The following is a 12,568-nucleotide window of genomic DNA, read 5'->3' on the forward strand; positions in this document are numbered from 1 at the left end:
CTCTCCATGCGCACACAGAGGAGAGGACACAGGGAGGTGGTGGCCATGTACAAGCCAAAGAGAGAGAAACCAACCCTCTCAGTTTTGGTACCTGAAACCAACCCTACTGGTACCTTGATCTCAGACTTCCAGCCTCCAGAATTGTGAGAAAAAGAGTGTCTTTATTTAAGCCACTCAGTCTGTGGTATTTTGTCCTGGCAGCTGGAGCTGAATAATACATCATACTAATCACCAAATGTCTCAAAGGGAAAAATCACTTCCCTTCTTTCTGGGATCTTTGTCCCTCAGAGAAATTTTTCTGTGTTTTGATAGCTATCTGATGTCTTCAAACAGATTTTCAAAATATTTCATACAGATTTTTCTGGTTGTTCAAAAACCACAATAGTTTGTTGTGTTTTTTGTTGTTTCTTTTTAGATTAAAAAACAAAATCTATTTTTATTGATTTTAGAGAGAGGAAGGGAGAGGGAGAGATAGAAACATCAATGAGAGAGAGTCACTGATTGGCTGCCTCCTGCATGCCCCTGGCTGGGGATGGAGCCTGAAACCTGGGCATGTATCCTGACCCAGAATTGAAACTTGATCTCCTGGATCATAGGCTGATGCTCGACCACTGGGCCACCCTGGCTGGGCTTTTTTTTTTTTTTTTTTTTTTTAAGATTTTTAATTGATTTATATAAAGAGAGGAAGGTAGAGGAAGAGAGAAACATTGATGTGATATCACAACAGTGATTGGCTGCCTCCTGCATGCCCCCCGCTAGGGATCGAGCCCAAAACCTGGGCATGTACTCTGACTGGGAATCGAACTGGCATGGCAGCCTTTCAGTGCACAGGACAACTCTCAACCAACTGAGCCATACCGGCCAGGGCCACAGTAGTTTTATAATTTGCTTTAAAAAACATAAACATCATATGAGCATCTTTTCCTGTTATCGACTACTCCTTTTTTTCATACATTTAATAGTGACATAACATTTCATTAGTGGATCATAGTTTAACTAATTTCTTATTGTAACACGTTTAGATACTATTTCATCAGTTCTAAGTTATATATTTTTCACACTTTAGGTCTGAAACCAGGATGTGTCTACCATCCATAATCCACCATAGTTTAATGTGTATGTGGCACATATGATGTTACATTTTGTAATTGTTGCTATCTTGGAGTTAATGGATCTGAACACTGTTGCCCAAAGTCACACCACAGCCAACAATGTGGGGTGTGATTCCCACTGTCCATCTCTGACTTTGAAGGGGCTGGTGTCTAAAGGCTCTCTTCTCCTGGAAGCACAGCTTGAGCTGGCCATTCTACCTAGGGATCCTCTGGGAGGCGGGCCATAGTCTAGATTCCAGGATGAAAGGGACCGGATCCTTGGACGTGGCTGAGATAGGAGGTTGGCTCTGACTAGACCTTTCACAGAGAGACTTTATCTACCTGTGACGTGACAACCCCCTTTTGGGGAGCTCCCTCCCCCTCTTCTAAATGTACCTGTGGCCAAGAAATTGAATTTTTAGGAGTCAAAGCTGGTTTGTGAAAACAGAGTCCATGAAAACTTGGCTCTCTGCCTTTGAGATGTTACCAGGAAATGAGCGGAACCCACTTGGCTGGGTCTTAGGATGGAAATGGTTCCATCACTTAGGTTCAAATCCAGACCCTGCTATTTCCTAGCTGTCTGATCCTGTGCAGTCCACCCTCCCCCAAACCTTAGTTTCCTAATTGGCAAAATAGGGATCATGAGGGTCCCTACTTCAATTTTGTGAGGCTTTAGTGGATGATGCGAGCTTGCTACCATGCTTGGCACGCTCTGAGTGATAGATAAATGTTGGCCACCACTAGTCTATTTCATCTGAGGGCATTAATTAGGGTTACAGACAGGGAGGACAGGAAGAGCCAGGGCTTTTTAAGAATGTGCGTGTCAAAGTACCGAAAGGATGTACTTCTCACTGTGGCCCCCCTTCTCCAACACATTTCCAGTGTCCACCTGACCACCCACATGGCCCATCTTGGCAGGGGTCTCACCCTGGGTTTGCCCTGACAGGTAGTAGGGCACACTGTCAATCTTACTGACCAGCTGCCTGCTTTCACATCCCAGTCGCACTGCTTACAAACTCTGGGACCTCAAGTATGGAATGTAACCTCTTAGCACCTCAACTTCCTCACCTGTGAAATGTGTTGCTGTGAGGATCAGGTGCAGAGTACTAGCATCTGGCGCAGGATGTGCACTCCAGAAATGTTAGCAAAATAGTCACAAGAGGGTCTCCTGCACCCATCGCACCATTCTCCCAGCTGCTCAGCTTTCACTTGCCAGGTTCAGAAGCCTCAAATGGGGACTAGACAAAAGGAAGAGAGGAAGCCTCAGAGGGAAGCCTGGCTAAGGTCAGGGAGAAGCGGACAGAGAAAGACATTCTGCGCCCCTAATCCTTGTTTGTGCCTCCGTCCACCTGCAGCTCCGGGTGAAGGCCAGAGTTTGTATGGGCTTCAAAATGCGTGCGGTGTGTCCTTGGTGGAAGGAGCTGATGGAAGGAGGGTCAGCCTCGCCCGCCGTCTTGGTTCACCCCGCAGTTCTTCATGACCTGACACTTCGCACCTGGGTGAAGGCGCCTTTTCCAGTGGGCACCCGGGCTCTCACCCAGGTCCTCAGTGGCCACTGGAGGGGGTTCACCAAACTGGCCTCATTTTCCTTGGGGAAACGCACTCTCCACGTGGGAAATGAGTGGGGGCGCCTGGGCTTGGCTGGCTGAGCTCAAGGAGGTGACGCGCCGGGTGTGTGGGCCAGGGCACCCAGGCAGACAGGCCCCAAGGTAGTGCGCCAGTCCTGGCCCCTGACCCCGCACCTGGCCCGCATCGCCGCTCAGCGCTTGGTGCGCCCCTCCCCTTCCCGCGCCCCTCCCCAGCTCGACATCCCGAGCGACCCGCCCTAGATGCCTCGAGCCCCGGAGGTCCCAGGTGCCCTACCCCTACCCTTCGGGGTCCTGAGCGCCCCCCGGTGTCGGGGCGCTGGGATGGCGCGGGCCCCGCCCCGTGACGCATTCCCAATCGCCGGGAACCTCGGCCCGACCGGCGCGCGCTCGAGGCCCCGGGTGCGCGCGTCGTGCACGCGCGCCCGCCACGTGACCTCGCACCGGCCAACCGGCGCGGCGGGATTTGGGGGGCAAAGCGCGGCCCCGCGAGCAGTTGCGGCGGGAGAGCGGCGGGCCGAGAGCGTGACTCGCCCGCTGCCGCGCTGCCTGATTCCCCGCCGGCGCCCCGCCGCCCCGCCACCGCTCGCAGCCATGTCCGAGGAGAAGCCCAAGGTAAGGGCCGGGGGGCGCGGGCCGAGCCCCGCGCTCGACTCCCGCCCGCGCCGTCCCCGCCCGCCCCCGCCGCGCACCGGGCGCCCTCCGCGGCTCAGCGCGGCCTCCGGGGCCAGGGGACGGCGGCGTCGGCGGGGCCTCCCCGCGCCCGGCCGCCCGCCCCTCCCCCCGCGGCCGCGCCGCTGGGCTCCCCTCCCCCCTCCGCCCGCCCAGGCCCCGCCCCGCCCGGCTCCGCCCCACGGGCCAGGCCGCGCCCCGCCCCGCGCTGAGTCCCCGCCCCGCGCTGAGTCCCCGCCCTGCGCTTAGTCTCCGCCCCCCGCTCAGCCCGCCCCCGCACCCCGCACCCCCCGAGGCTCCGCCCCAGGTGCTCGCGCCGCTCGCCGCCGTTACGTCCTTGGGGTCCCCTCGCGCTGCGGGGCTGCGGGGCCCTGGTTCCGGCCTCCGATCGTCTAGCTTACGCAGAGCTCCGAGGTGGAGCGGGGCGACCCCGTGTCGGGACCCTCCTCGCCCTGGTCCCCAGCCACAACCGCCCCTTACCCTCCGGGACGCGCCGTCTTCGGGACCCCAGCGCCGCAGCCAGACTCCTCCTCCCCCGGAGTCTCCCGTCGGGGTCCCCTCCCCCGCTGGGGAACCCCGCCCCCTTCCCGCTCTGACTCCAGTTGCAGGGATCTCGGACGCCGCCACCCCCTTTCACGCAGAAACGCACTCTTCCGCCCCCTCCCCCTCCACATCTCTCGGGGACCCCCATCTCCCTAGGACCTTCTCGGTCGCGGAGGCCCTCCCCCACCATGTCCCTCTCTCCGGGCACCCGCGTCTGCGATCGTCGGGGGTGTGTGTAGCCTGTTCTGTCAGTGCGCACTGCCGACCTTTACCCCACAGCCGGTCTGCGCCTGTCTTTCCGCCGCAGGCTCTGCGGTGTGCGCCCCCCTCCCCATCGCTGTCCTCCGAGTGTGCGCCCCCCCCCATCGCTGTCCCCCAGTGTGCGCCCCCCACTCCCCATCGCTGTCCCCCAGTGTGCGCCCCCCTCCCCATCGCTGTCCTCCGAGTGTGCGCCCCCCCATCGCAGTCTTCCGAGTGTGGCTCACTCTCCTCTTTGCTGTCCCCCAGTGTGCGCCCATGCGCTCCATCACTGTCTCCTCCTGTCCCTAATGCGCTCTCTGGTGTGCACTTTTCTAGGGCAGTGATTTTCTTAATTTTTTTTTTTTTTTTTGGTTAACCCTCACCGGAGGATATTTTTTCCGTTGATTTTTAGAGAGAGTGGAAGGGAGGGGGGGGAAGAGAGAGGAGGAGAAACATCGATGTGAGGGAGACACGTCCTGGCTTCCTCCGGCACAGGTCCAGATCAGGGAACCCCAAACCGAGGTACCTGCCCTTGACCAGGAATAGAGCCCCTCGACCCTTTGGTGCGCTCTAACCACTGAGCAATACCGGCCAAGGCTTCTTTTTTAAACAGTTTTATTGATTTTAGGAAGAGAGAGAAACATCGGTTTGTTGTTCCACTTATGCGTTCATTGCTTGCTTCTTTTTTAAAAAACATATCTTGATGTCAGAGAGAGGAAAGGAGAGGGAGAAGAGAGAGAGAAACATCAATGATGAGAGCATCATTGATCAGGCCCACAACCTGGGCATGTGCCCTGACTGGGAATTAAACCCTGATCGCCTGGATCCTAGGTCAAGGCTCAACCGCTGAGCCACGCCCGGCCGGGCCATTGCTTGCTTCTTGTGTGTGCCCTAACTGGATCCTAGGCTGTCGCTCGACCGCTGAGCCACGCCCGGTGGGCTCTTCAGTGGGTTTAAACTTAACTCTCCCACGTGGTCAACTTCCATGGTCCTTCAGTTGAATAAACCTGTTTGAACTGTGTCCAAAGTGACTAAATGGTTTGCAGTGCCCTTGGCGCCTGCTGAAGAGCCCTCTCTGCTCTGGTCCTGGCGAGGAGGGGAGTAGGCACGCTTCCCCACCATCATGCTGGCAAAGGGAAAACCCTGTGCGTCAGCTGGGACGGCAGCTTCTGTTCCCTGCGTAGCTGAGTCAGGGCACTGACTGCAGTGAATCGTAATTGTTTTGTTTTGTTTCTTTCCTTTTACTTATTGTTTGTTAGGAATTCACCAGGGGTAGGTATAGGCCATTGTTCTTGGTGTCCCTCCTTTGGAGGAGAGAGGTACCTGGGGCTTTTCCTGGCTGCACTAGCTTCCCTCTGGCTTCCCAGGGTAATCTATGGCAAGCATGGACTTTCTCTGAGTTTTTTCTAGACTTATTGAACAGATATTTTTCCTTTGAATTACCAATCTGTGAACTCTGTAGATTTGCACTGCATTTCCTTACACACGGATGCTTAACAAGTAGAAGTTAAAAATAAATTCTGTGTAAAAATAAAACCATCACATGAGTGACTGGATTGTTGGAGAATTTTAAGAATTGGGTTGCTTTTAATGACTTTAATAACCTCCAGCAATTACCTAAAGATTTGCCCTTTAAAAAACTCCAGCAATTAGCTAAAGACTTGCCCTTTAAAATAGTGGTTATTTTGGGACACGGTGTTGAGGCCCAGTGTCCTGTCTTTTGCAGGAGGGAGTGAAGACGGAGAATGACCACATCAACCTGAAAGTGGCCGGGCAGGATGGCTCCGTGGTCCAGTTCAAGATCAAGAGACACACACCCCTGAGCAAGCTGATGAAGGCCTACTGCGAGCGGCAGGTGCGCCTGTGGGCTGGGTGCAACTCTGCCATCAGCCCATGTCCGGGCTGTTCAGGGCTACACTACCCTGGAAGTATGCGTGTGTGTCTGCAGGTGTGCATTGGTGTGTGCAGGTGTGTCTGCAGATGTGTGGGCGTGTGCTTTCGTGTGCTTTCATGTGCATTGGTGTGTGCAGGTGTGTCTGCAGGTGTGCATTCGTGTGCTTTCATGTGCATTGGTGTGTGCACGTGTGTCTGCATTTACATTGTGTGCACGCACACTTTCCTTGGTGGCCTCTCCTCAGCCCTCTGCGCCTCCAGGTTGTGCCCATCAGCTCTTGCTTCAGCAGGCAGGTGAAATGGTGCCTCTTCCTCTGGGGGCGGAGTGCGGTCACACCTCTGCTGCTGGGATCGATCAGTGCCTATTCGGGTGCCTTCCCCAGAGGTTGCAGAACAGTGAGCTTGAGTGCAGTCCCATTGCTCCTTCACACGGTGGCTGGAACATGCTGTGGAGACACAGCCCTCATCACAGTTGGTTTCCACAAAGTACTTCATTCTTTCCCTTTATTGACCCAGATTTCAAAGTAATGAGCTGACTCACTTGCGTGCTCCCACAGTGACCGGTTAAATTGAGCATTTTCAGTTGTGATTATTGTTAGTGTTGTGAACTTACAGCTCAGGCGCGTTTATCTGTGCCTCGTCCTGCATCTGTTCTGCTCCCATCAAGCTCAATTGGACTTGCCTTTGGTCCTGGGCCTGTCCCACCCACTCGTCCTCACTCATGGCTTTGCCTGTGCACTGCTTCGGTTGACAGGTGCCCTGGCCTCCTCCCTGAGGAGATCTGTCCCTTTGAGCAGGACGAGGCCTTCTGGATGCTTTAGAAATACAAGAGCTTAGTCCATTTCCGTTCCTGGCTTTGGTCATTCTTGCCTTGGAATTTTTGTTGTAAAAAACACCATAGAAAAGCTACACCTCCTTTTTGCCTTCCCGCTTCTCAAACCCTGCTCCTCAGAGGCATCGTCATCAACTCCTTCCACTTTTCTCTCATTTTTTTTGTAAATACGCTTCCTGTTATTTTCGCCTATGAAAGGCGGGGCTTCAGCTCTGACACTGCCACCGCACGCCCCCCCTCGTCCTCTACTATGTCTTTTCAGTAGTGTTTCAGGAGGAGCAGAGATGCATGTTTTTAAAAAGGCAGCATCTGCACCCTGACCATGTTCACCATTCCCTCAGGATGCTCCTCATTGGACGAAAATGCCTTCCCTGCTGCCCTTCTCAAGGCCACAGCCGTCGGGATTGCCTCCCAGTTCTATGCACTCTTCTTGTCACATGCCTCCTGTCCCCTGACCTGTTTCTCTGAGAATTTTTTAAAGGGGGAAGGTGTAGAAAACCTGCTTGGCTTCTGGAGGGAAGTGAGAAGGCTGAGTGATGGTAGGTGCCAGGGGCTACAAGCCACTAGAATAGTGGTTTCTGAAGGTATTGGTGTCAGTGTCACATGAAATGGATTGTAGGCCCACCAGTAGGTCATAACCCACTGGATTATCAATCTGCATGTTCAGAATTCTGGTATTCTGGTGTAAATATTTGATGATTTTGAATTAATGCGTTGCCTGGAAATACTTATTTATATTTGCTTTTTCTTTTCAGGGCTTGTCGATGAGACAGATTAGGTTCAGGTTTGATGGGCAGCCAATTAATGAAGCAGACACCCCGGCCCAGGTATGAGTGCAGCTTCGACCTGCATTTGACCGACTGCTGTTGGAAATGTTCTTGTTGGGGATCTACCGATTGATGCCCATAGGGGATGTCTTACTTTCTCTTAATGTTCTCATTTATTAGATATTTAACTTTTTAATTGCACAGTTCAGTGTTTCAGATGAGGGTGATGCCCTTTGTCGGACATCCTGTTCCAGGCTGGGAGGCACAGCAGGCAGGCTGTGGGCTCAGCACAGGGGTCCAGGCGAGGGGGGCAGAGCACTCACTGGTGGTCTGGACATTGCATTTGCAGTGTCAGTCAATTTGTAGCTAACTTCCTGGCTTGCTTCTCATGCCCTTAAGCATTTGCGCAGAAGGGGTGTGGATGGAAAGGAGTGTGCACCCCTTCATCAGTCAGGAGTTAGTTTTTGCTAAGCGCGTGCCCCTTGCAACAATCTCAGCATCAGCCCAGCCTGTTGCGATGCATGGCCCCCCAGTGACAAAGCTTTGGACGGGGGTGGAGGCTGAGTTCAGTCTGTGGTTCTTGTCATTCATCAGCTGGATGGCCTTGTGACCCAAAGTCATTGACTGGTCCTTCAGAGGCAGGATCAGTGGGTTGGCTCATGTCAAAGGGCTGCATGTTTCTGCCCAGTTGAGGAACTCTTCTGCTGCTAGATGGTGGTTGGCTCTGTGAGGATTTCTGGGGGGCTTTCCCTGGGATGGGGGTGGGGGGCAGGAAAGCTCTCCTCAGGCCTGTCGCTTTGTCCAGGTAGAGTCATTCCCGCCCAGGTAGTGTCTGCAGCAGGATGGGGCTGCTAACCTGGACGTACTTCTCTGAGGATGTTTCTGGGAAGCATTACTGCCCCCAGCCCTGTTTAGTCTGTGTGATTTGGCAGAGCTTCATTTTGTTTGAGAACGGACAAAGATCAGGGCAGATGTCCATGCCCTCGGTGTCAGAAAGGAGCAGGTGGGGAGCGTTTGCCCATCTCTTGCCTGGTCTTGAAGGGGTGGGGTGCAGCCAGCCGTAGGTCCCTTACCGATGGGCTCCTTCCTGACTTGCTTTGCTTTGGGAGCCACAGGCACCATCCACTGCACTTGTTATGAAGTGCGTGGCCCCTGCTAGTCCCCAGGACTTGGTGCCACTCACTGAATGTTCCTAATTGGAATCTGATTTTGTGTGATTTTCAGTAACAATTTTAGATACTTGTTCATTTAAAAAATTTTTAAATTTTAATCCTCACTCAAGGGCATGCTTAGAGAAAGAGGGAGAGAAACATCGATGTGGGAGAGAAATGAGAGAAGCCTCACTTGGTTGCCTTACACGTGGACTGGGGGCTGACCCGCAGCCTGGGCGTGAGCCCTCCCGCGAGTTTGCGGCAGCCTTTTGGTGCCCAGCACGGGCTCGGCCACCTGAGCCTCTCTGGAGAGCAGCTTTTAAGGGGACCGAGTGTCTCACGTCAGTTAAAGGCAGTTGTGGATGTTCTGTGAGTTCTGCTCGGGGAGGTGGCGATGGTCACTCGCTGGACCCCGAGGGCGGCCTCTTCTCCGCGCGTGGCCCAGGTCCCGGGAGGGGGCGCCTCAGGGCGCGGGAGGCGGGGTTGACCCGTCCGTCTGGGACAGTGATGCCATGCGAGCACACTAACGGCTGTGTCGTGTGTCGTCCCCCCCCACCCCCCACGCGGCCCGGCCAGCTGGAGATGGAGGATGAGGACACCATCGACGTGTTCCAGCAGCAGACTGGGGGCTCGCGGGCCGCCCGCCGCCACTCGGGGTGCGGTCTGTAGCGCCGAGGGACGTCCTCGCATCTGCTGTGGAATAGTGACCATGTGACCACGCCAATCACAAGGAGCCTGCGGGAACTGAGGACACCCACCCGATCCCCTTCCTCTCCGGCACACTGCGGGTGCCACTCAGAACTGTCTGCAGGGCGCACCCGGCCAGCCGCCGTCGCGCTCCTTAGGAAAGCAGTTGCGAGGTGTCGGGGTTTGTCTTTGCTTTCATTTTTGTCTCTCCCCCTCCTGTGACACTTCCCGAAGTCTGTGGCGTGAGCCTCCCTCCCTTTTAGCCTAGGCGGGGATCTTACCCCAGGAATGGGATAAGGCCCCTGCTCATTCCATTGTGAGCGCTCCTGTCCCCACAGTGGGGGCTTCTGGGGCAAGCCTCGGGGCACTGTGGGGATGGGAGACAAACTGCCACTTAATGTTTCTTGTACGTTTTAAATGCTAAATATTGCAAGTTTAGGTTTTGTGAGAATATGGGAAAGGTGAAGGGAGAAGACTGGAATGCTTTTTAAAAGGTGAAAATAACTGAGTCCCTCCGTAGTGTGGCCCTGGGCACCCTGTTCCTTTGGTGACCGCTTGGGCAGGGGCGGGCCCAGGGCCCTCGATGGTGTGCGGGCAACCTGGGGTGCAGCAGAAATCGGCTTTTCCCCTTCCTTTTTTTAAAAAAAATTTTCAGTTACAGTTTACATTCAATATTATTTTGTATTAGTTTCAGGTGTCCCCTTTTACCACAGAGGAAGGTCATTCCCACGTTTGTCACTTGGTGGTAGTTCTGTGGCCTCAGATTTCTTCCAGTACTTGCTTTTGATGAATAATTACAGTCTCTATATAAGAAAGTACGATTAAGTAGTGCTGATTTTGCAGTGATGCTTTTGTGTAAAAGAGCTACTTCCAAGTGTAGTTACAAATGGGCCCCGTGCAGACGACTCATGTTATTCTCATGGACTGTGCTCTGCCGCTTTCCTGACATTAGCTGATTTCATTTCTGTGAAACATTTTAGAACCTGTACTGGTTACTTTCAGTTTGCCTACTGCCCTGTATGGAACCCCTGCTGCCCCACGGCCCTGCTCTGCCTCGTTCTGGCACCTGGACAGTGTGACCTCGACCATCATCTATCTCTTGCTTGCCTGGAATCTTGCCTTTCCTTTGTGTTTTGCTATTGGGGTGTGGATGTGGTGTCTGCTGGCTCTACTGTTTGTTCACAATTTGTACATTCTTTGTTGTCCTTTACTACTGTAAACAGTAAATATAGTTTGGTATTCTGTCTCTTGTACTAAATACTGCATTTAGAGGTTGCGGCTGACTGTCACAATTGAGCATTTGTAATGACCATTCAGCGAGGCCACTCAGATTTTGATTTTAAGGCTAGTTGCTGAAAAGTAAGTATTCACCTGCTGCCTCCCCCATTCCCTGCATCCCTGGCAGAACGTACTAGGCTGGCACGTCCCCCCCACCCCCCCGGGGACTACACCCTCTCACATCTCCCAGGGCTCTGCCTTGGGGTAAGCTGAATTAGCGTTGTGACCACACTGCCTCTCCTGGGTGTCACATGTAAAGGAGGGTTGGTTTTGGGGGCAGTGGATATGGACATCAGTCTGGCCTCTTAAGTTGTTCGGTCCCTCACAGACTAATTTTCCTGTGTGCAATTGACAACTTTGCCTGCTCTGTACTTGAGTGATCTGCTAGTTTGACAGAACTTCCCAGTGGACTGCTATGACAAAAGCAGGGTTGAAAATGACCATCTGGTGAGGAGCACAAGCTGAAAGGTCAAAGGCGGCCGGGATATAAGTCGTCCACGCTCCCACCTGGTCATTTACACAAGCCAAAGCAGGTGGGCTCAGGCACATTACATTGACTGAGTCATTTGCTGCGTGCCCTGGAGAGTGGAGGTGTGGGGGGTTCCATCCGCAGGGGAGCCCCTGCACTCCTCCCTTAAGCGAGGAGAGTGAGGCCAGGAGTTTGGGACATCAGAGCAGAGCTTCTTGAATTCCCACCCACAGCATGATGGTAAGAAGAGAGAACAGGGCATGTCCTTGAGATCTTTTCTCTTAAAATTTTATGCCAATCACGCATTTGGAATAATACCTCTTGGTATTAATATTTTAAAAATATTTACAGCCCCTGGCTGGGTAGTTCAGTTGGTTAGAGTGTCCTGATATGCCAAGGTTGTGGTTCGATCCCCAGTCAGGGCACATACAAGAATCAGCCAGTGATGCATAGATAAGTGAACAACAAATCGAGGTTTCTTTTCCTCCCTCTAAAATCAATAAAATTAAAAAATATACTTACATACATCTGACTCTTGGGGTCTTAGAGTTAAATTGACGCTTCAGGAGGAGCTATGCCCTGTTAATCCTGTTAGTGGTGCCAGGGTCCCAGCTGGCACTGCCTCATGTCCGCGCTGGAAGCCCCGCCTCCCGGGAATCCCTGGCGGGTGTCACCTGCGGGGCTGCACAAGCTCACAGCCGGGGAAGCAAGACGTTCATGTTAACATCAAAGCGCCACCCTAAGCCAGGCTCAGCCGTGAGGTACTTTCCATACTTCAGGACTTCAGTGGCTGAAGACAGAAAAAGACTTGATCTCACCCTGACCTTGCTGGCCGCCTCGCCTCAGTGTGACTCCGTAGGAAGCCCTCACCGGTCACGCCTGCCGCTCGGCGCCCGGGTCTGGCTGGTCAGCGGCCTGGGCTGGCCTGGCCTGCCCGCGGCTTGGGCCCCTGGGGCTCCCCGGGTTCCCCCTCCCGGGGCCTTTAAAAGACACCCCATCTGAACGCCGCCCGCCGCCGCCGGCCCTTCGTCCCAGTCCCGCGTGTCCCAGTCCTCCGTTCTCCACGGGACCCTCCCGCGGCCGCCGTGACGGAACAGGCGTTTGCCACGCACCTGACGCGGGCGCCCGCCGGAACCTTCGGGGAGACCGGGCCCTACAGGAACCGGAGCTGCCGGAAGCGGCTTTAACCCACAAAGCGTCCCGGGACTAGCGGCGGGAGACGCTGGGACCGGCCCACGCCCCACCCCCGACCCCCTTCCGCGTCCCTGTCCCGCCCCCTTCTGCTCCCTCCTCTTCACTGCGCACGCGCACCCCGCGGCCCGGAAGGGCTTCTGCGCCCCGGCGGCGACCCGGAAGTAA

General features: G+C 54.4%; 1 protein-coding gene and 1 long non-coding RNA gene across 2 annotated transcripts; one reads left to right on the forward strand and one right to left on the reverse strand.

Moving 5' to 3' along the window:
• The first annotated feature begins 2,928 nt into the window (after positions 1-2,928).
• On the forward strand, positions 2,929-10,704 carry LOC308558124 (small ubiquitin-related modifier 3-like). The gene is made up of 4 exons (XM_081139333.1): positions 2,929-3,292; positions 5,859-5,987; positions 7,613-7,684; positions 9,352-10,704. Exons 1-4 carry the CDS (start codon positions 3,002-3,004, stop codon positions 9,442-9,444), a joined length of 585 nt encoding a protein of 194 aa, XP_080995459.1. The 5' UTR covers positions 2,929-3,001; the 3' UTR covers positions 9,445-10,704.
• Positions 4,740-12,508, reverse strand: LOC308558131. Its single transcript, XR_013998960.1, has 3 exons — positions 12,322-12,508; positions 11,732-11,999; positions 4,740-6,471 (listed from the first exon to the last, which is right to left on the reverse strand). It is a non-coding gene; the product is annotated as an uncharacterized lncRNA (long non-coding RNA).
• Between the last annotated feature and the right edge of the window lie 60 nt (positions 12,509-12,568).

Source organism: Miniopterus schreibersii, assembly GCF_964146895.1.
Source record: "Miniopterus schreibersii genome assembly, chromosome: 5".
Taxonomy (NCBI): Eukaryota; Metazoa; Chordata; class Mammalia; order Chiroptera; family Miniopteridae; genus Miniopterus; species Miniopterus schreibersii.